General features: G+C 37.2%; 1 protein-coding gene across 5 annotated transcripts in view; it reads left to right on the forward strand.

Moving 5' to 3' along the window:
- Positions 1-25,146, forward strand: part of dve (SATB1_N and homeodomain domain-containing protein dve) — a 90,178-nt gene that overhangs the window by 30,917 nt on the left and 34,115 nt on the right. For all 5 annotated transcript variants that reach the window (XM_074101193.1, XM_074101195.1, XM_074101196.1 and 2 more), the window contains one exon: positions 12,396-12,558. In XM_074101193.1, the coding sequence (XP_073957294.1) occupies positions 12,396-12,558 (163 nt within the window). The remainder of the gene's footprint in view (positions 1-12,395; positions 12,559-25,146) is intronic.

A 25,146-nucleotide genomic window follows, 5' to 3' on the forward strand; every position in this document is an offset into this window, starting at 1 on the left:
TACTAATAACGTGGTCATTTAATTTCATAGCCCATAAGCTGGAGGTCCACACTTTCTGCCTCTAAATTATGCACGCAACGATTATTCTGCCTGTCTTGTATACTTGTTAATTAATTCAACATATTGCCTATATTAAAGCACATGCTCATTGCAAAGGCAGACGTATACTCACATCGACTTCGACACCGAATACAATCTGTATGCACTTTACTTAGAAACAGAACTGGCGAATAATAAGTGCATTGTGAGACCATATACGTACCGGGAGATTAGTGAGGGGAATACTTAACATCGATGTCGCAACATTGTGCATTTTATAATATCGATGATCGATCGATCAATATTTTATCACACTGACTTATTGATACAGATGCAATTAACAACTCTAAACAAACACGTGCGCAACCTACCTTGAAATTCTATGATTATTAGAATCAGATTCCGTTCAGCATCTCGAACAATCAAAGCAATAGCTGGGCATAGATGGTCCTTATCGAAGGTCCTGATCGAGGTCAACGACTCGTCGGCATATCGACATCGGGCGCGCGCCACGCACTTCCGACGCGACGGATTTGCCGGAATCGACGCGGGCGCATCAAACACGACTGCGAAATTCGGCCGGAGCCGCGCGCGCGTGAATTAATTTGAATATTTTTTCGGTGCCGACATGAGAACGGCTCCTGCCAATGATGGGCATCAACGTGCACAATGTCGCTGCAATGTGTCGTACGAGTAAACAAGCAGACTTACAAAACGCAAGGATTTTTATGACACATAATCTCATCGTGTAATGACACAGCGACCTTTTTTTACATGATACCACACTGCACACTCAAATTCAGATGCTGGCTGTCGAAATTAAAGCGCAAATTAATAATTATATTCGTTTCGCGAGAGGACCACAAACAGCTACAATTTCATTACGGAAAAATGTCGCCGGTTAATTATGTATTTTTTTGGTCGGATTCAGTGTATCCGAGTTTCGGCGAGACGGGAGCCCACACGGGCTTTCTTGCTACTTACATCTCACGTTTTTGAGTAGCCGTAATATTTAAATTGCCGACATAGCTCCCGCGGGCATACCTTGCATGGGAATGCGCGCCGGCGGTCGTCGAAACCAGCTTTTACCGAATGCGTTACGAGTTGTCCAAATGCATCGAAGCTAAGCTCTTCTCCTTGTCTAACGCATCGCGGGTGCGCTGCGCAGACAGAGAAATCTAGATGGCAAGTAAAGTTGCTTTTACTGAGCGACTGGACGTCCATTACGTCAGTGAATGCATCCCGCCTAAAATTTTGCATGGATGTGCCGCGCATGTGAAAACGTACCTAACCTGTGGGCCCTGGCGGCGGCTCGCGCGCACGTCCTCCACATTACCTGCGATGTATATCAATTAAGGAGGAAGTTTTGTTAACAATATCTAATGTGCTCCACGATTGTCTGCGGCCCCATTAATAGCTTTTTTCATGCGGCTTTTCCAAAGTACGTTTAAGGTACCAGGCGGTTGTTTGTTACATATTCATAATTTCACCATATCGTCTACGTAAAATTCAATCATGTATTGTAGGAAAAGTACTTTTAGATACGTCCGATGGGGTGCTTGAAGATATGTATTGGCAAGTGGTTTAACTAGGTTATTATTCCATTAAAACCGTGTGCTACTTGAGCATTAATTTGCGATTATGATGACGCCTAAAGTAATCGTTGCATTGATTAATGAAAGGTTTATTGTTCAAGTGGAATATCTTGAGTAGTTTATATCATTTTAATGATTTAAATCAATTGATTCTTCGAATCTTAGCCTAGTTATTTAAATTAATAACATTTTAATATCTATAATGCATGTAGTACTAATTGCCTTGTTGTTTGGCAAACAGGTATGATGAGTTCGAAGAGTCGAAGATAATAATAATTTATGTAATTAACTTAGTGCAAATCCAAGCATGTACGTTGAAGATTTTGTTACGCGGCTCGCTATCAGCGGACAATATTGAAATAAAAATGTTCCAACGCGCACGACATGACATGTGTCAGCGCAGATAGCGCACGTTCAGATTATCCGCTAATCAGATACGCCACGATAACTCGCTAATTCTCCCGCTATCACACGGATTATACCGATCACAGATTTATTGTTCCACCTTATCGAAGTCGGAGTCTTTGAGGAACTGATTTAAAAGATTGCTGGGATTTTTCAGTGTCATTATCGACTAATCGGTATTATGATAATCTAATTTGGCCTATTAATACAAACGTAGGTATGTCACTATCTGCACGATTTGCTTCGAAGTCGCGGTAACGAACAATACGCGTTTCCGCTACCACATCCTCTAATGTAGTTTTAGGCCGTGATTATAACTAGAATTAGAAAATACATAAAACAGTAGAACTAAATTAAAAGAGGGTTTCATTTTCACGTAGCTTTCATATTTTTGAGGTAAAATGCAAAAATGGCAATAATTTCCTAATTGAATTTATTTTTCATCCGTTTCGCATAAGAAATATTGACTTAAACTTTCGTGATTTTCACTCATAGTCAAAATACCACGCACAGGACGTTTCGGCAACATTACGGTGGCCGTCGTGGTCACGAGTAGACTGAAGTGTGGGGACCCCAGAGGTAAATATTACTCGTGTGTGTTAGCGTGATAAGTCCTGTGCGTGGTATTTTGAATAGAAATGTTGAGTTTTTAAAATTATTTTTTCAAGTTTCTGACCCATTTATATTTTATCATTTATCATGTCACATCTTCGATTAACGCTACTACTTACTAGATATCGTTTTAGTTGGATACTAGATTAAGGTCAAAATATGATGCCTTACATCAGGTCATACGCGTATGGTATTGTTATGATGGTCCTTGCAACGCAGACTTATCTGACCCAATGGTTAAAATTGGAAGTAATATCTTACACGTAAAGTAGGATTCTTACCTAAGTCAAAATAATGTCTCAGTCTGAAAATGGGGCATTTTTTTGCCTTCATTTTTATCTGTTCCCTCTAGTCTATGCTTTTGTAGTAGGTAGTAATTGTTGGTCTAAATGTCAAATGTTGAAATCACGTCGCGTAGACGCAGTAATCAATTTGAAAATCCAGAGGAACATAACAGAGCAATATTTGCTTAGCTGCTGTTAATTTACGCAGTAACGGTTCCCAGAGTGAACCGATTTCGAGACGCATGACTTTCATGGTTACACTGAACCCTATGTCTATAGCCATAAGACTTCTTAATTGCCACAGAAAAAAAGTTATGCGAGCGATCTCCGACTCATTGCTCACACGTTAGCGAAAGCCGAGTAAATTAAGTTAGCACTTGAAAGCCTCAAAACCATTTGTTTCAAATTTGTTGCCCGTTCGACAATGTGCCCGTCTGTGTTTATCCCGTCCAAAAATAGTGCAAATGTACACTAATTACGCCTTTGTGGCGAGCCCGTGTTAATGGGTTGCTCATACCGCTGTAAATTCGACTAAACCGAATTCACTTGTCATAGATTGGTTACGCGTGGGTTTTCTCCGTATCGATATGTATGAAGAGATGTTCTGCTGTTGCATTGGTATAGGCACTTTGTTAAGGTTTCAGTTCAGATTGTTCTAGTATTATTTAGATTTAGTCTGTAGTACCTAGTAGTTGTAGTAAAAATGTGCAAAAAAAAAAAATCATAGCGCACATTTGCATTGAATTTTAGATAATTATGTCAGTACATTGCAATTTATTATGCAAAAAGTCTCGACCACTTATTGGTTTTTCTACCCTATATGATTCTTATTTGATAAAATAATTATCCTTACGCAAAGTAGCCCAGAGAATTCGTTAACACGTTAACTTTTTGAATGACATTATGACTGAATATGTCATAGGTACTCGGTCGATAAAGCACATGTATAATGATAACACCGAGCAAGCAAAAAAGACTTTAATTTAACAACTGTACAATACATGGTGTTAAAAAAACCTGTACGATAATTTAAACCACATTTAGACTAGGTACTGATTACGAATACCTACGATAAAAGCAAAAAATATATTTTAAAAATCGAAAAAAAAGTTTATATGGAAGTTGAGTCACAAGAAGTCTTTATCTCCAATCAAAACTTTTTTCGAATTATGATGTTTGTTCCACTGGTATCGTATTAGTACCTAGTGGCTTTAAGGTGGGTTGAATTATCGTACAAGATTTTCTTAACACCATGTATATACCTATAGGTTAGTACAGTTGGTTGAGTCAATTTATTGTATCAATCAGCCCATTCATTTTAGACTTGTTTCTGTTTGTTGAAACAATAATGGGAATATATAATGAATACCTAATCAATATTATTAATGATATCGGACATGAGTACACCACCAGACCACTTCCGTAGCAAACATTTGCTGTAAACTGTGGGAATTGGGTGAATGATTCGATATTACACGATTGTGCGACCACTATCAGTATCTTTTGTTTTTATACTATATTCCATAATACCTATGTGATAACCTTTATTATAAAATGTATCAATCAGTCAACGTTTCGAGTGAATAACTTTTATTAAACTCATTATGTGATTATCTTGCGTAATTCATGCCAATCCGTTGGGATTGGGAATTGTGTTTTAAATCCATATTCTTTATTTTGTTCACTTTAAAACCTAATGCAAATACATATGTTTTACTCGTAATCAATGCAAACTCAGTCTTAGTTTGAAGACTGTTAAACTTAAAACATTATTACATAAGTGTTAGCAAACAGGCACCTACGAAGCATTACACTAAATTAAACTCCATACATCTTCCTAAGCTGGCGGCATTTTGAATCGTTCTAACCAAACTTTGGATAAGGATAAGGACACATCGTTCCCGCATGGATAATACTTTTTAATCCTAGCTCCCGGAGCGGTAGTCAGTGTAAACACAGCCTAAAGGCGCTTACTGAGCACGCGTCCACGGCGGGTTAGGAAAACATACCTAGAGAAAAATACTTACTTTGAAGTATGTACTTGGGTACCGCTGGACTGATTTAAGAGGCGCCATGATAAACTGTAAGAATAAAACTTAATTTGTCATTATATTGCGTCATCTCTTCCTCTGTAGGTTTTTTCTAATAATCATGTTTTTAAATTGTGATACTATTTGAGCAATGTTTTTCTACTTATAGAAATCGATTTTAGGCAAACTAAAGGGTTATCTTTACATGTAAAAGAAAAGCCCGGACTGACTGACTGACTTATCAACGCCTAGGCGGCAGCGGGTGTAAATTAGTTTTGTCCAGACACTACCTTCAGTTTAAAGAACCAAGATTTAGGCCTATATTTTTGATGAGACTTAGAAAAAAGCATACTGTTTCTTCTTACAAAACCTAGATGTGAAATAGTCAGCTAGCTTGCTCGTGTTGCTAAGAATCTCCCAATGAACATAATTTACATCCTGCTAAGTATACTTTCTAAATAGCCTAACAGCATGCATCGGAATAAAAAACAAAACTAATTAGAGCAAGAGCCGAGCTCCGCTCGCACAAAATTCAAATTGGATACAATAATATCCGCTAATCAAGTAGATAAAGAGTTTTGATTTACGTCGCTTATTCACAAATAGTGGGGTCGGAGGATCACGTCCGTGGACCGCTGACGTTGCCCCAATAGTCGCGATAAACACGATATAAAAACTGCGACGGACCAAATAAATCCCGATTTGTGAAAACACACGGATGCGTGGGATGACGAGCATGATCGGGGTGACTTTGCGAAAATAGGGTCTAGCTAGCATGGCAACATTATATATATTATATATGTGTGTGTGTATATTTTTGTTAAAATTATAGTTATTGTAGTGGAAGCATTATTTCAAAAAGTCAGAAGAGCAACACACACACTGTTTTCGTTACGCTAAACAGGTCCCCACTCAGCATAAAGCATAAGCATTTTTTAAATTAAAGTTTTCTTTTACCTATATTAGAGCTGGAAGACACCAAGAATTTCTGTACCTACAGTAAGACAGTTTTATAATAGCTTAATATGAACAGAATCGTTGTAACTTTTAACATTATCATAGTTACATACTCGAAATAGTTGAACCTATTAAAAAAAAGCGAAAGGAAAATTTAGGGATTTTCGAAGTCTAAATTTATATAATATATATTCGTGTGTGTGTGTGTGTGTGTGTATGAATGTATTTTCTGATTTTGATGAACAAATTTATTACCTATCACCAACTTGTTAGCAAATGTTCAGGGTCGGTTTGCAGGATCGTTCTTCGAAAACTATTTAAATATCGTACAAGTTTTTGTTCTAAATCAAGAGGAGGAATCTGAAATGATGAGGAGGAGGATGGAATGGGGAGTAGGAGGAATAAGGAGGAGGAATGATGTGGTTCCGAAAGTCATAACTCGTACCTTATTTAATTTTATCCTTTCCTTAATGATTCTTACATATAATCCGCTCAAAAGATATTAATAATTTGTTACCTTGGATAATTTCATCGTTAAACTCAATTGATTATTAAAATTTCAAACATCGATAACTATTCGTATTCACTCATAAAACGCATAGGCACACAGATAGATAGATTGTTTGATTTGCAATATATTGCGTACCTAAGTACGCGGATGTATTAAACCGCTTAAGTGTTTGTTCATTGCCATGCAACTGATTAGATTCTCACGATTGCTTATCGTGAAATTTATTAATATATATTTAAACAAGATAGGGTTCAGATGGCAATCCCACATAATTTAAATGTAGCTACTACTCAACATTTTATATACTTTTGAATTATATGAAATTGGATGGAATACAAGCAAGTAAGTCGTCAAAGGGATTACAGATGCTTTGCCTGGATAGAAGGTTAAGATTGAATACCTTCAACATTCATGTACTAGTAATTTCCTATTATAAACAGTAATCATACGATGATTCTCTAATTTGGGTTTAACATTCGATGCTTTAACCGTCCGTGTGTCACTGCGATAATTCTGGTTACTGATGCTCTTATCTCCGTTCTTACGCATGTATATTTATCTATTTTTTCACGTTCATGTCATACGCTAGTTATTAAACCTATCATATATCACCAAAGTTTTATGGCTATCGTAAAGTTCAATTGCGATTAAAAGACGTTGGCATACGTAATTAGCGGTATTTCACGATCCGTTAAATCATTGCGTCAGTCTTTTGTAATTTAAAAAATCATATTTTCCGTATCTTAAATTAGTGATGTAGTTTTGACACAAAAAGATCAGCACGAATTACACAACAGCACTACCACAAACATTACAACACAACAACACACAACATTACTTCCACAAAAACTGACTTAGATGAAGGTGTACGTACGTGTGCGTAAGCGGATGCGTACTCAAAAATCCGCAATGCGAACCAAAACTTTACATAAACTCCTTGTCTTGTCTTGATTTAGTATGAATCTTGTACTTCTTCACGTCATCCTTATCGCTTGATAGCAGTCAAATTGAGCAAAGTAAACACATACAAATTTGTGCAGGTAAAGAGTTTTTAATCCCTTGAGAGCATTCAATTTACCAAGTTCCACGTAAAATAAAGCATGATGTATGAAAAGATTACCATTTTATTATAAGAAAATCCTCTACGTAACTTAAGCGAGCACACCCATAATTTTGATCGGCTTATAGCATCGTTTTCACGTCTCATTTCTTTGAGATCTTCGGAAAAACCTGTGCGCGTTTCGTCGCTCGTTGACAGCGCAAGAATTAAAAGATAAGCCCGCATGACGTGCAAATAGAAGACGTTTCTAAACGCTATCTCGAACAAATAAGCGGGGTATAAATTAATCAGGGCTCAGTGCGATAGACAACAAACCTAATTCCATGGTAAATGTTACTATCGTATGGTTCCTGAGCGTTGTTTATATGTCACCATTGCGGCTGCTGCTGTATTCAAAATAGATTATGATTATGAGTGAACGGGAAATGTTATTTTGGAATTTAACCTTCATATTATATTGAGAACAATAATCGAAGAACATTGGCTTTATTAAAAGTATACTCACGCTTATTTCTCTATCACTAGACAGTACTCACTATATTAACTAGATCGGTGCAGAGTTCGTAGTTAAAGGATAAGGTATAGCTAATAAATGACCCAATTCACACGAGCATTAAATAAACAAAAGATAAAGCTGCAAGCCTATTGGCATAGACTGGTCATTCTAGTTTAAAAATAAACAATACTTAATTAGTTGTCAAACATGTTGCGCTTGAAACACTGATGTAAATGTAAATGAGTATTATATTAAATTTTACTTACATAATCTGTCGTGGCCATTTTCTGAGAAAGCCTAAAAATGAAATTACTACTCGTAAAACGTTTGGAACTCCATTTGCAGATACAACAGACGCTTAAAACAAACAAGCACAAACCGTTTCATTCAAACAAATTACAAGTTCGGCGAACAGATCCATTGTAATTGTACGTGCTAGCCGTGATTGCAGCAAGAGTTAACACATAATACATTACAGTTTGTGTCACAACACAATCAGGCTGCGAGGACGAATCAGGCGCCGAGGAGCGTAATCTGGGTTAACAGGGGTTAAACGGCATCACAAATTCCAATACGATATTAGACGTATCTGTGGCGCAAATCGACGGCGTGCGTGTGCACTACTTTATTGATATTCTTGAACACTTGGTAATAACAGAAAAAGTGCCAAGCTTTCATCAATATTCCGTCTTTGGGAGGGAAGATAGTTTCAACAAAAGCAGACGCTCAGATTACGCTAATTAAACATTCCGAGAAATGGTTTCGGAATCATCAACGAGGGTTTGTTTAAATAGACGAATTCTGATTGATTAAAATTTGTTTCAATGTGAGCTTTTTCGGAAGAAATAATTTCATGCACGGTACTTGAACGAGGTCTTGAGTGGAGACCGCGTCTTGGCAAACGTAGTGCAGGACGCCCTACGGCCAGGTGGAGTGACGATCTGCGAAAGGCTGTGCTCGTAGAAGCTGGATGCGTCTAGCCGGGCACAGGGTGCAATGGCGCTCTTTGGGGGAGGCCTATGTCCAGCAGTGGACTGCTATAGGCTGATGATGATGATGACGACTTTCAATAATGCAGAGAAACGTATATATCAAATTAGTTGTTTGCCCTTGCAAATCTAAACTTGACTTCATAATCGGCAGCCTCCGACCATCACTGAAGTTTCTTTTTTCAGAAGCAATTTTGCAATTTGCATACAAAAGTTTCATCCATAAACATGTCAGCATTGCATTAACCTTATTAAAGTAGCTTTCGCAGATTCGCCATTACGCGTTGTTCAGTGTTCAATGAACATACGTTCATGAACCGCACTGATTATGTCCATTGAACACAAGTTCGCTGTGGTCCGTATATCGACTGACGCAATCCTGCAAGTGTCCAATTTGAATCTGTGCTCGCCGTAAGTGGCTCGAGTTTTCTTTAATTATTAGAACAAAATGTTTATAAAAATGTAGTGTTCGAAATTTAGATGAGTTAAGGCTAAGTATAGTACCTAAGTACACATGATGGCCGAAAAGAAAATCGGATCTTTACGTGATTTTTCAGTATTTGTATCTTTCAGTACCTAAAACCACAATTGTTAGAGTTTGTATATTTAAGTACCTACGTGAAAACATGGCCATCCAAAAGGAAGTTTAATCTTTTCGCAATGTTTAGCGTTTCTTCTACAGGAATATCAGTAAGACCAAAACGTGGGCAGTTAAAGAACGTGAGAGGCAAAGAATCGACGCACTCGAGGTGTGGTGTTGGAGAGCTCCGAGTGCCATGTACTCGGTACCGTACTAACCTGTCCATACTTGATGAAGTCCAGGTGAAAGAGAGGCTGTCCATAGTGAGATCTCGTATCCTGCGATACTTCGAACATGTGACTCGACTCGACGTGTGGAGCGCTCTATACAGCAACTTGTAATGCAGCGAAGGGTCAATGGCGAAAGATAGAGAGGACGTTCTCCCATGCGCCGGACTGAACAGATAAAAATATTCCTTTCAACACCTTGTATCAGAGAAGCGACATCCATACACTATTAGCGTAGAATTGTTCTATATGCTACGGAACTATGATTGCTCTGTCAACTCAAGAATATCCTTCAAAGAAGAGTTTCTGTTACCAAACTAAACGGATCACCTTATTTCCGAATGATCATAGTAACTGTAATCTCAATTCATTATAAAGCAATGACGAAGCTACTCTATAATTGTCACGCTGGTGACGTTTCTGTACTTATAAGTCCTTGGGCTAAGTAAAGTGTCAAATCAGGTATATTTTCAGCATGTTTTATCAATTGAGTGCTAATCAGAGTGGAATGACCAAATAAGTTTCCGATATTTCCCGAGGCCTAAACGTAACCGTAGGTAAGTTGAACGTTATCACATGATAACACTTTGTTCATAAGTCAAAAAGTCAATGGTGATTAACAGAGTGAAGAAGAGGACAGGGCTAAGATATTAACCCTGAGGTACAAATGCAGAACTCATAAACATTGTAGCAGAACCATTAGTCTTGACTCTATATCAAGTTTTTAAGTGAAACGATATTTTATCAAAGCAGCAAGTTAATTATCATTACAAATCTATGCCCTGAAAAGTTTTAATCGGATAATCGATTTTTTTATCGGTATGCCGGCTTATTCCCATTAAAATTAATCGGGATTTGTTAAACCACTAATTCTGCTACGAAAATAAACGGCTTACGGACGAATTACTAAGGGGATGTTAGAAATACACATACTGAAGAACAAAACGTAATCCGAGGTTTTTGCGATGGTACTCTCTAGCGTCATCGATGTTCTTGATTTATTAACTTGTAGTAGTAAATGTTATGGAACGTGTTATTTTTTATGACAGACGATTTGCTAAAGGTGGCTGCTAGAAATTGGCCGCGACAGTTTAAAAACAGGGTAAAGGGGCCTGTTTTAGGGTAGGCATGTCCAGCAGACTGCTTTAGACCGATGGTCACGTTGATGATTGTTTTTTAGGGTTCCGGAGCCAAAATGGCAAAAACGGAACCCTTATAGTTTCGCCATGTCTGTCTGTCTGTCTGTCCGTCCGCGACTTTGCTCAGGGACTATCAATGCTAGAAAGCTGTAATTTTGCACGGATATATATAAACTAAGCCGACAAAAGAGTACAATAAAAAATTAAAAAAAAAAAAAAATACGAAAGCCTTACAAAAATATTACTTAATTTTTTCGTAATGGCTACGGAACCCTATTTTGGGCGTGTCCGACACGCTCTTGGCCGGTTTTTTTTAATACGTCACATCGAACAATGTCGTTCTATCATACAGATAGTTGCAGAGCACTTTTAAATTAGGACAGGTTCAGTTATCACGGAATAAAATTGTTGTTCGATAAATTCAATAACGAAATAAATTAAAAAAATATAACTAAACTGAACGCCTTATTCAGTGCTCGATCTTATTTTTTAATGGAAAATTTTAAGCATCTTTTGTTTTGCTCAGTTAATTGATGTCTCAGTACGGTACAGTCAGCTACAGAGATAAGGCATCCATCAGAACGGCGCTAACCACACCGGGGGTTTTATTTGTAGCTGAGCGTACCTACCTAGAGACTCATAAAATAAAGCCCAAATAATATTTACACTGATGAAATACCAAGCTGCAAATAAGACTACCGTTACGTCAAATATAAGACCATGTAAATACATGGTTACACATTTTCTGCACGTCGTCTTACGCATCTACTGGCCGTGCATACAAAAACGTTGCACAAATGCATGCAAGTGTACCGACAAATAGTAAAATTATTCCTGAACTTGAAAGTTCTTTCTAGCCTAGACTTTGTTCCAAGGAAATACGTGGATTAACTAATAACATGGGTTTGCCGTTAATTAATATATTTGTATTCTAGTACCAGATTAGAGCAACGTTTCGTTTGAATGCAATTGTGTTGAAATTCTTACTGTGCAAATACAGATACCTATTTGCGGGTGTTGCCAGACAGCCACGTGAAAAACATTAAAAGATCTATCATTTCATGTGTAGGGTATCCACTTTATTAGATATAATTTCTACGGGAATGTGCGTAGACCACAATTATCTTTAATTAGCTCACGATATTATAGAGTAACATGACTTTACCATTATCGCATAAGCTACTGTTGTTAGATTCAATCGTGCAAGTTATACAGTCTTAGTTACAGTGATGCACCTGTTTTTATAAATTATCGTCGTTCTACGAATTCATAGATATACTCATTATGCAAACTATTGGTTTTTTACATTGTTTTGCCATTCACAGTTGATGGTACTTTTACATATTCTTCAGCGTCCCTTCTATTAGGATTTCGGGTTTACAATCGATATTGTTGAGCGTGACCTTCTTCAATGCCTCTGCAGTTATGTTTATGTTGATATTTGTCTAAAAAATAGTGTTTTTTGTTTCAGAATTTATCATCATCAGAGCTGCGTCGCAGTAAGACGCCGCCGCGGCGCTCGCCCGAGGCGCGCGCGCGGCCACCGTCGGCGCCCGCGCATCACGAACGGCACGCGCCGACGCTGTCACCCAAGAAGGAGGCTTTCAACAACATGCTGAATAAGGGCGTTACTGGTGAGTAGCTCATTTTACTTAACGGGCTTTTATACCTATCATTTAACCACGGCTTCGCTCGAGTGCAGTGGATTCGGTCTGGCAATTGTATTGAAATTCCAGGATTTTGCCTTAGTCCCGCGGAAATTTCCAAGAATATCATCATGGTCTTCATTTACGTCATACTTATATAAAACATCTGTGCAAAATTACATGTTTCTAGACTTTTCAGTTCACTTTTGTATTTTACATGCGTACATTCTGATGCCGATCAGAATAACAAGTCGATACCTACACACACATTATGTGTTATGCCAAATTTGGCCCAAACCCACACACACACACACACACACAAGTAGATACACTCATGTGCACACACGCACACGTACACACACTTACACGCTCATACGAGTACACTTCTGAAATTATGCGTTACATCCCTTAACAAATATAACGATCTAATGTAACGATCGTGCGAAAGAAATACTAAAATTATACATGCGAAAGTGTGTGTTTGTATGTTGGTCCGTTTTTCACGTCGAAACGGAGCGACGGATCGACGTGTTTTTGGACTTAATAGTTTATGGGTCAGAGAGTGACATAGGCTACTTTTATCCCGGAAAAATGCACAGTTCCCGAGGGAGCAGCGCGCGACAACCGAATTCCACGCGGGCGAAACCGCGGGCAAAAGCTAGTATTCTATAAATAGAGATACATATTATTATAGAGTCAAAACGCTCGTTTAGTACTCTATACCTAATTATTCTTATATGCTCAATCACCGTTGTTGTATGTTTTGTTTTGAAATATAAGCGTTTATTCAGCGTCACGCGCCGGCCACTCTCCTTTAATCTGATGCCATAATTTGATTCATCGATATCCTTTAAAGCAAGTTACCGCTCGTCTGTCAGAGACTAAGAAATTATTATAGGGGGTTAAAACTTTTATCTATGACTATTAAATACTAACCTGACTGACGGACACCGTACTATTTAATAATAGAATTACAAACTTGAAATTTGGTAGATATATTTTTGAAGGTCATAGAGGTGCTTAATGCAAGGGATTTTTGGAACTTCGTACCAAATAAAAGCTAGCCGAACTTTTATTTTTTAAGAACAGATTTTGCAAAACTACACCTCTTGTTTCGGAACATATTGTTTTTATCGTGTTTTCTAAACGATTGTTCTTTTTAATTTATGAACAAAAAACAATCCAGCGTAATGTTTTTGTACTGGATGGTCGTATTTAATTAAAAATATTTTTAACACATTATCTGATAATCTAATCCTGACTATTTATGTTAAGCATTTAATGTTATCTATAGTGACTGGCGGCAAAAACGCTTACCTATATTAAACTTAACCATCCAGAAAATGAAGCATTAAATTCGCTACTAATACTAATGCCGCACTCAAGCAGCCATCCCATTGCGTCTTAAATCATAATTCCAAATTATAGGCTCCCCATAAACACTGGTCTCTAATTCTTTATTCCCTGCGTAATAATTTTCTATTCATTCTCCTCGCTTTATGAATCATAATCTCTAAATCTCCACCGATCATCCATCCTTGTCTGACCTGTTTAAATCCTGTGCTGTCTGTCTCCTTCTTGTTCTTTTACCCCTTAAATCTAATCCGGGACATCCCGTCTGCCCGTAAGGCGCGCTCAATGCATAAGCCGGCGTACACACGCAACGCACTCACACTACGAAAGCTCTATTCACATTGATATCACACGGAGCAACTAATCTGAAAATGCATTTCTACGGATCACTTAATCGCGTTGCGAGCTCAGTCTGCTGAATAGATTTTGGTATATGTTAATAAAAACGAATTGATCGTGAAAGTCCTGCTATTAATCAAATAAAGTGATAATCAAAGTGAAAGTACTAAATATCAAGAATATCTTCGTACAAAAAGGAAGCGCATAATCCATACTCATTTAAAATCAAAGGTATGATAACTCAATGTAAATAAAAGTTGAAAAAAAAAAACAAATCTGACGTCTCGAACCGCCGCGTTGCGTCAAAGGCGGTGGCGAGTTAATGCCTAATGCCTCTAATCGGGCGTTATTAATCATTATTAATTTCAAGCCGAGCCGAGCCGAGCATTGCCGATCCGCGTCGATTAGCGATTGCACAATGCCCGACGGATTACGCCCGACGTCCACGATATAAATCTTTTTGTCAATTCGTACCTGTGTAGCGTCAGAAGCGCAGCGCCGGAATGTGACGCGGCGACGATCACTTAAAAATATTTTACATCAAAACATTCACCTGTAACGTAATTAAGATACTCGTAAGACTAGACACATGTTGATGTTCAAAAATTTTTAGCAATAAATTTTATTGAAAGTTGAATAGTAAATTGATATTTGAATAAATAAAAGTACCTAAGACCTTATTTTTTATAATATTACATTTCAATAATCCAGAGATTATGTCGGCGGCAAAAGTTTTAATGGCAATTTTGCGATTAAAATTTATTTGGTTGACGCTACTGGATACGAATAAGCCGGTTTTATATAGATAAGCCGATTTATGTTTTTTATTGTGTCGAATTATAGTTATTATTTATTTTGTCTGTAAGACGAGCCAGCACACCTTTATTGCTAAAATCAACGGTAGTTTTTAACATTAGAATATAAATTGCCACATAATCTTTAGAATCTTCATGCTATACTACACGATGTCCAATTAAATAACGATATCCTGCTTGGATTATGGTTTGTTTAAATTTTACTGGAAAACAAATCTTGAATAAATTTTTTGTAGTATTGGTTTAACAAGTTACGCAATAATGTTACTCAAATTATAATATGGTTTTCAAACCATATTAACAGAAGTAGTTTTCTCAACACATAGTAAAAAAGGGCTATCTGGTGAGTGTGAGATACATTTTAGGTTACAAGTTTTGTTGCGACATAGCATCATGTTTGCGTGTAGGTACCTGGATTAAAATCACCCTGCAAATTTCGTCACATCGTGATTCAACACCGCGTGTACGTAGCAGCGGCTGTAGCTTTATCTCCGGGCGACACGAGGTTGATCCGGCCCGGATGATCCGGATGAGCGAGCCCCCAGGTCGTGTGTGCGCAGCTTTATATTTCACTAGTGTTGGACTTTTCGATGTTTTGTTAGCTGCCAGATTGATTGTTTTTTGCATTTTTATAGTTTTTTTTTAAATGAAACTACAATGAGCTTATTGTTTTACTATTATGGTTTTTAAAAACGTTTTTGACACATTGAATTTTAAGCTCGTACACGCACCTATATTAGCTTCGTTAGTTCTCCCCAAATAATTACAAATCGTTAAATATGTAGGTAGATCGCAATTTGATTTATTTGTGGGCCGGCCAGCAAGTCCATTTTCTTTTATATCGTTTAATACGCCTTTATTTCAATATCAATTATAATACACATCAGTAAAAAACTTTGCAATGGCTAGTCATAGGATATTTTTCTGGAAACATTTCCAGATATTTAATTTTGTATTATAGATGTATAACGAGTGTGTTTTCCGTTTAATTTGAGAGAAGACCTATGTGCAGCGGTGCGATAATACCTATACATTAAAAGACTTGACATATTTTATGACGAGATGAGACTTATGATTGGTTTTTTGGAGTATTTTTTATTTCAACTCCAAATTTGTTACTTTTACGTGTACCCCGTGAAACCATATCGAAAATACAAACTGAGACATGGATGCACAGAAAAACCAGAAAAAGAGACCAGCGCTGGGAATCAAACCCAGGTCCTCAGCAATCCGTGCTGCGTGCTATAACCCCTACACCACCGCTGGACAGGAATCTAGACACGAATTTTTCCTATGCATACATATCTCAGTTTGCTTATTTCTACTACGCTACTTATGCAGCAGCACTAGCTCCATCTATGTTCCGCTCTCATCGAGAGACGTCGCATTCTTTCGGAACTAACCGCTTACCCAGACAAGAGATGTGCGTGTGATGTGTGTGTGTGTGTGTGTGTGTGTGTGTGTGTGTGCGGTTAGTTCCGAAAGAATCTGACGTCTCTCGATGAGAGCGGAACATAGATGGCGCTAGTGCTGCTGCATAAGTAGCGTAGTAGAAATAAGCAAACTGAGATATGTATGCATAGGAAAAATTCGTGTCTAGATTCCTGTCCAGCGGTGGTGTAGGGGTTATAGCACGCAGCACTGATTGCTGAGGACCTGGGTTCGATTCCCAGCGCTGGTCTCTTTTTCTGGTTTTTCTGTGCATCCAGTCTCAGTTTGTATTTTCGAGATGAGGCTTGTAAAAATAAGAATCAGCGTTACTGCGGATGTATCAATGAAGTAAAATAATTCTGTGCGATTACGATAGCTAAGCTTATGCAAATATGCGTGTTCATGCAGATCCTACACTGTACACAAATACACATCTATACTACACTGACGCGTTTCAAACAGAGCTCATTTCAGAGTGTACACCATGCAGTTGTATTGAGCATTACTTGTAAAAATACACACGATTCTACAATCTTGTAGTTTATTATTACACTATTTTCTTACTTCAAAATTGACTATCAAAATTTGAAAGCCTTATATTTCAATGTAGAGTAAACCGCAGCGATATGATCCGTGTGTACGTTGGGCGCCCGGTCTCTGCAGGGCAAGGGCCTAATCCGTCGGTTTCATAATCCGGCTCACGAATCATCCGGATATATTATCCGTATCGTGTGTACAATATTTATGTTGCTTGTGAAATGTCATACGTGATTAATAATAATAAAAAACAAGTTATGTTATGTATTTAGTCCAATACATAATTAAGAGAATTGAGGATTCTTTTAATCAGCACTACGAAAGATGAATATGACTGACTGACAGCAACTGGAGCTAGTGACTTGGAATCTGGCACACGTTATTCCTTGAGGGTCATATAGGTGCATTGCCCTGGGAAGGAATTTCTATAAATTCCCACAGGATAGAGAGCTAGCCTATTTTTTTATTCTTTCACGGCAGCCAAGACTGCGTTGGTTGGTGATACTGTAATACCGCGAAACTAGCATTTTCCATAAGGTATAATTTTCACTGTACTAATAGTACTAACATTGTACTGTTCTGATAGTGAAAATTATACCTTATGGAAAATGCTAGTTACGCGGTATTGCGGTATTACCGACGCACTGGTAAATCTAGTTGGAAAAAGCTATAGGTTGATTTAATGTTTCATCACTCTTATCATTCAGTTATTTATTTACAGTTTTAAATGTTTATTTTAATTAGCTATATTACTTATGTAAATTTCCGTACATTAATAATTAATAACTGAACTTCGACGTCCCGGTGACCTTTAGCTTGACCCGGAAAAATATTTTTAGCTTATTTTCCACCACTTTTTCACACATAAAACAAACAGTTCTCAAAGCGTTTTCTTCACATGAAACGTAAAGTAGGAGAACAAAGAACGTTCTAGCGCCCACATCACACACGGGCAAGTGGAGCGCCTGATCCGGATGAGACCAGATTAGGCTGCCCACCGGCCCGGGTATCTCCAAAGAGATTACCAGAATACGGATTTACTCGAATAACTCGCCGAGGATTTGCGATGTAATAATAGACTGTATAGACTGTAGTAGCATAGTAAAAGTGTCACTTTTATTATGGTAGTACCTACTACCATAGAAAAGTGACACGTTTACGTGTTGAGGTTTGAATAAGAACATTATGCGATCTAATTAGACAAGTACCTATTGGGGTTTTGAAAGAACTTTAAAAGAGGTTTTTCGCTAAAAAAGGACTATTCGCTGTAATTAGTTGATTTTTCTAAGCGATCGCCATTTATTTTTCTATTCGAACGCATACATATGTAGGCATACATAAGCTTCACGAGGCTCATCATCGAATAATAATTGTAGAGTGCATAAAATGCGCCATTTTATCCCAGAGGTTTATTATATCCATCCAAGCCGCAGGCGAGTGTTGATAGTTAAGTCGATGGTAAAAAGGATTTTATGAGCATGGTAACACTCTACTTTCCACTTGAATTGCGAGGAAATAAATAGCGACATTGCCTATAAATGTTTGTTTACTAGATACCTTTTATTTTTCATACATTGCTATATTCCCATGGTACCGAACTTGTTAGAAACGCCTTGGTAATAATAATTTGTGAATATAAAACAAAAGCAAAAGAAAACTGTTTTATTGAAAAAATATCGATATACATTGGTAAGTGCATTTTTAACAACCAATGACCTTTTTCTCCTTTCTTACTGTTATTGTACTGAATAAATTAAACTATATGTAGACAGTTTGCTTCGACCTAATCCAGCAAACGGACATCCCGGGTCTAAGCCGACTCATTCCCGGAATCCAGACTTGGGAGAGCCTTGGCGTTATATACATCATACTAAGTTGTATGATGGGAATAAATCTAGGCACTTTCGCCATTTGAACGCACACTCATGCTTTCAAGAAAAATGCCCGTATTTTTTATCTGCGGCCGTACAGTGGGTGAAGAAAGTGTTCTATTAATATATTACCACTATTAATGTTAAATATTATAAGTAAATTTAGTTAATTAACTAGGTTTTATAAACTATGAAAAGCACCAAAAATTTATAAATTGGATATACTGAAAGACAAATTTAAGTGTGCGGTTAAAATTTTAATCCCACAAACTGAAACGAGAATAAACTTTTTATAACGTTTGTTTGATATTGTGACATAGCTACTTACTAATTAAGGATATTCGGATATTTTTACTTCTTCTATGAGACCGTATTCTTGCCGAACTCTTCTTTTTCTTTTTCAATTCTAGGTTAATGAGATAAGTACTCTATGAATAGAGTTGCTACTGTCAAAATTTGACAATTGCACAGACGGACTAATAACAAAGCAATCCTAAAAGGGTTCTAATTTATTCTTTTGAGGTACGAAACCAAATAAATGAGGGATAGAGTCAGACTAAATAATAGTTGAAATAACACTGATTTAGGTTATTGTTCTGCTGATACTAATGAAGGGCCTGGGGGTGACGTGGAAGGGGAAGGGTCTCATCAATCACTGTGAGATTATCTCCTCAAGTTCAGCCCAATTTGAGGCATGCACTCGGCTTAACGCACACTAGCAAACGTTAAGGAGCTAAGGCGAGATTTAAAAAACCCAAGCTTTTCACTTACGAGATAAAGTTGATATTGCCTCGGGCTTTTAGTTCAGTGTGGATATCTTTTGAGACACGCCGATAAAAATATGCATTGTCAGAGAACCTATTTGATTAGGTATGTATAGATATTGTGAAAATATTGAGAATCGTGATTTTGGAATCGGCTACCTACTTGTGAACTAGATCATGTTTTTAAACGATCCATAAAAACAAGAAGGTTCTCAGTTCGGCCCATAACTATGTATGTAGATGCTATTCTTAAAAATGCATTATAATAAATAATAAATACATAGGTATGTTACTCTACGCAGTCTTCTAAATATGTGTGCCAAATGCATAACTATAATGTATGTATGTTGTCTACGTGCCTATTTATCAGAAGCTAGATTTAGGGTTGGATTGGAATAATTACTTTTTTTAATTAGAGTTGAAAATCTGGCCACTTTTGTTCGTTCGTATTTTATGTTTACATACATACAAAAATTCATATATATTTTGTCTTTATCCATCACCTTTGTCTTTGCGATAAAGGCAAAACATAGCTTTTGCAACAGGTTTGTATTTTTCTTATAAGCTGTTAATTTAGAGCTTTAACCTGTAATAATCATTCAAAACTTTATATCAACGTTATTAGCATTTATTAAAAGCTACTTTGGCTCCATATACAAACATTTAGTCAAGCGCACACAAACACACCCAGCTTAACGCGTATGTGTGCGTATCATAATGCAAATCCTTATGATCATTCTTTTGTGCGTGACATTAATTTTGTTACGTATCAAACCGACCACTACATGCGCGGCGTGTTTGTATACGGTTGAGCGTGTGTGTGTTAATCCGGCGGCAGCAACAGAGAGATGCAATCAGCTGATCCTTTGATCAATCGATAAAAAGTTGACAAGCACGAGTCAGGGTATGTGATTAGTGTTCTGCAAGATTTTTTTTTTCAAAATTAGTTAGTAAGTAAAAGCTTCTTTGGTTTGGTGGTGAATGAATTAATTGCTTAAATTATTTTAAGGTGTACATTTTTATTTATTGAAAAGTATATGTACTTGCTCGCTAATTTCCAGTAGAGAACAGCCCTCATGTAAAAGGTTTCATACAGCGCATCTCCGAATTCTTTCGGAATATCACAGAAGGTCGCCCCTGTAAGACTGTGTCTTTGACATGATACACTCTGAACATATGTATGTAGATCAATGTATGTCGGGAAACATTTTGTTGACCACAGTTAAAAGGCCTATAGAACATTTCTACAGGATGATCAGTCGAACGAACTCAACAACCTGTTGGAAACTTGCACAAAAAAATCTAGTCACCTTTGTATACTTTACTTACATCTGATAGATCTCTATATCAAGAATAATATCGTAGCTATCTCGTAAAAAATAGAAAAAAGAAAAAAAAATCGTAACATTGAAGGTCCAAACTTATTACTTACTTAGATATGTTCCACACTTGCTAACATAATTATTGTCTAAGTGCCTAAGATTTCACTCTACATCCTTTTCAAATTTTATTTACTTAAGCAGATTACTCGTAAGCTTTACTAAGTATTTTTCCTTCCTAAGTCCACGCTACTACGCCAGTGGGACCCTAAAAATCAATCCGTCTGGGTCACGGCACCGGTGCTGGTGGATGATCTGGACCATTTGTCAAGATTAACCATACGGAGAACACCGTCGTTATACCTTAACCAGTGCTCTGGGGAGATACGATTTTGAGGTTAAATAAACAAAAAAAGTACGTGTATTGCATTACATGTATGCCGTGTACAATCTGCTTCATAAAACGGTATATATATTTTTTTTATTCGACTGGATGGTAAACGAACAAGTAGGTCTCCTGATGATAAGAGATCACCACCGCCCATAGACACCTGCACTGCAACACCAGGGGGATATTGTATAGGAATAAAGATCAGCTTTGTCCATGACAAGTTTTTCATTTTGATAAATTACTCAATACATATAAGTTTAAAACTTCTTAGCTAAGTAGGTAGCCTTCTCATTCTAAGGCCTTTGCACTGCAGTGAGATTTATATAGGTCAAGATGATGATGAGCTAAGTAATATAGTTTATGGAACTGAATCTAACTTGTTGCATCAACGGGTTGCCTACTTTTATGTTGAATAGCTTTTGCTTGCGACTTAGTCTGCCAAGAATTCGTTTGTTGCTATCCCGTGGGAGGGAATCAGGCAATTTTTAGGGATAAAAAGTATCCCATCTCCTTCCTATCATCCTATAAGATGTAAAGAAATTATGAGCTACTCTAAAACAATTATATTTAATGACAAAAGCCATTATGATTAGTTAAACATGATTATTGACGTTATTTTGCTTAACCTGAACAATACAATTGACTTGACACTACAAAGTTAGCAATACCAAATCATATGTATAAATAGTAAAATTTACAAGGTAAGCATCAGAGCGCTTCAGCTAACTTTCGTTTATATAATTTTTACTTAAGCACTATAACGTCTTCAAATATTCCCTTGTAAGACGACTAAATCAAATGCAAAGCAGAAAGTAGCTTATAAAATGTTCAATAAAACCTTTGTTTCAAACGGCATAAAAACCATAGAAGTGAAGCAGAACCCTCTAATCGTTTGGGTCCCGTCTGGCTAGGCTTAGGGGCCCCTTAACAAAATCTTAATCCCCACAAAGGGTTAGGAATATAATCTTACTACACTATACGCAAGAAACCCCCCCTAATTCAAGCTTCCGGTATAAAATATTGCCGGTGTCTTGATATTAATAAAATAAACGTGATTTGCTTTTGAGTAGGACGTTCGAAATATGGGCAGACAATGGTATGCTCGAGGAATAATGAGACTAGTTTTTTTTAAGGTTCCTTACGTGAAGGGTATCAAACGGAGCCCTATTACTGTTACTACGCTGTCCGATTGTCCGTCTGTCTGTATGTCAAAGGGCTGTGTATCCAGAACCGTAATGCTGTTACGTAATAAAAATTAAAAATTAATGAAGGTACTTAGGTCCAAGAAACGTATTACCTTTATTTTCATTTTATTTCTGTAACGTTCAAATAAACAAATTGCAAATAAACATAGAGATAAATAAACTAGGTACAGTCAAGGGCATAAATATCTATACAGCCATAACATCAAATAATTTAAACATCGACCTTATAGTTAGTGGCATAAAGGTGTATAGATATTTTTGTCGTCTTGGTAACGTAAATGCCGTCGACCGCACACAAATCAACAAATAATAAAAACTGGTCAAGCATGAGTCAGTGTTAGGAAACCTAAGAACGTCTTGACATTAACGAATCTAATTTAATTATTTACAATTCGATTTCGACAAAACTTCCTTTATTTGAAGTTGCACGATTATTAAACAATTTCATACTCGTATTAAATCAGTATCAACATAATAATTTTCTATTTCGGAAAATCCTAGTGCATCATAGATGTCACACAGCTGTTCGTGTCCTTATTCTCGTGTCATCTTAATCTGTCGTCGTGTTGCAGAAACATAAATTTAGCTTCGATCGCATTCGAAGCCATTAATCGCGGCTCGAGTGTGGACGCGCCTTAATGTATGCGCGCCCTCTAGGGTTTTCGATCCCCTTAGGGGCAGTTCTAGTAACTTATTAGTAAAACAAGCCTCGAGGCTGCTTATCGTCTTAAGTCGCAGGTAACTGAAAGTAATTGTCTGAGGCTGACAGGGAAGGATCTATATAATTATAAGGAAGGAGGAAGGTTCTAAATATTATTATAATTTATACATGTGAGTGTAGTAACACAAGTGAAGGATATACCTTCATGCTAAAATGACTGGACGGATTCGGATTAAATTTGGTATGAAGATAGCTGGAATAATAGATACATAGGCTACTTTTTATCCCGATATTCCCACCCGATTGAGATAACATCACGAAATCTCATCCGCTGGGTATAGAGTCAATTTTTTATTGAATGCCACGCGATGTGATGTCACTATGACTTTTCTGTGAGGAGGTACCACAATAGTTTACGATTCCATTTGTTCTACATCAACCATACTACAGAATATTTGCATGTACAAAATACTAAAATATGTATATATTTACACTATTTTTGCGAGATTATTTGGATAAAACTTTTTTTTTTCTATAGTCAGAGGAAGCACGACAACCTTTTTCATCGCACCCATCAAAAATATTAACTGTCAGACAACAACGTTGCATTCAAAATATAGAAATAATAACCACCCGTCGCGACGTTACCCAAACGCGTATTATAATTAGTTCCAAATCAAACTCCAGACCAAATGCAGTGCTAACAAATACGAAAACAAATACAGTTATTCCGTTACTTGCCAACCCTAGCACACAGCCACACATCGGACCACTACCGTTGTATCTCCTGAGATCTGATAAGATTCAAATAAGGGATTAGAGTGGGATGGGGCGAGGATTTGCACGTAACACCTGCGAGTGCGAAAGAGACATACGAGGGATTATCTCGACGGACCGCATCAAGTGGCCGTGTGTGTACATATATGTGGATATGTAGTTGGTTTTGTCCAAAAAGCTGGGATTAGTTTAAAGTAGATACGTTTATTAGTTGATCTTAATTTATTCAGTGAGTCGTTGAGTGACTGATCAGTCTGCTGATTTGGTTTTGGCGGGAATACCTTCAAATTATACTAATTAAAAAGCCGTAGTAGCCTAATGGTTTCATCTACGGCCTCTAAAGCAGAGGATCGTGGGTTCAAATCCGGACTCACACCTTTCAGTTTTTAGATAGCCTTGTCTGAAATTACATTCGAAATTTACCACGAGCTTTACGGTGGAGGAAAACATCATGAGGATTCCTTTATAAACCTGCGACGTAGCAATTCAATGGTTTGTGTCAAGTTCCCAATCCGTATAGGGCCTGCGTGGAAACTAATGCCCAAGCCACTCTGAGCGGCATTCTGAGTGTGTGTGTGTGTGTGTGTGTGTGTGTGTGTGTGTGTGTGTGATACTAATTAGTCTTTTTGAGTAATTTCCATTTTTTATACTATAAAAATGCTATGCCATTAAGTATTTTTAATTTTATGTTTCAAAAAACCAAAACTAGGAAGTATTTTGAATTTGTCTTATAATCTTATCAAAAGTGTATGTAGTTTTGGACCTTATTCTTATTGCAGTAAAGTTTTCAATAGCAAAAGAAAAAAAACACCTCTGTATTTTTACGCACTTCGTTTACAAAAAGGTTACATGCGGAGTTAAGTAGGATATATGTATTTTTAGGGCCCGGGATTACGGTAAGGCGGGATAGACTAAATCCCTGTATCCGGGATTGCCACATGGCGGCCTTTTTCGGGATTTTCTCGCATTCATCCCTGTTCGTTTTACGATAATTCGTCTATTTGCGTCCGTAACGAAGAAGAGTTTTCTATAGGTTCAATATAATTTTAGCAAAAAAACTGTGCTCATTTACACGATTTTAAACTTTTTTTTTAACTGCTTCTCAAGTAAATG

Source organism: Choristoneura fumiferana, chromosome 18, assembly GCF_025370935.1.
Source record: "Choristoneura fumiferana chromosome 18, NRCan_CFum_1, whole genome shotgun sequence".
Taxonomy (NCBI): domain Eukaryota; kingdom Metazoa; phylum Arthropoda; class Insecta; order Lepidoptera; family Tortricidae; genus Choristoneura; species Choristoneura fumiferana.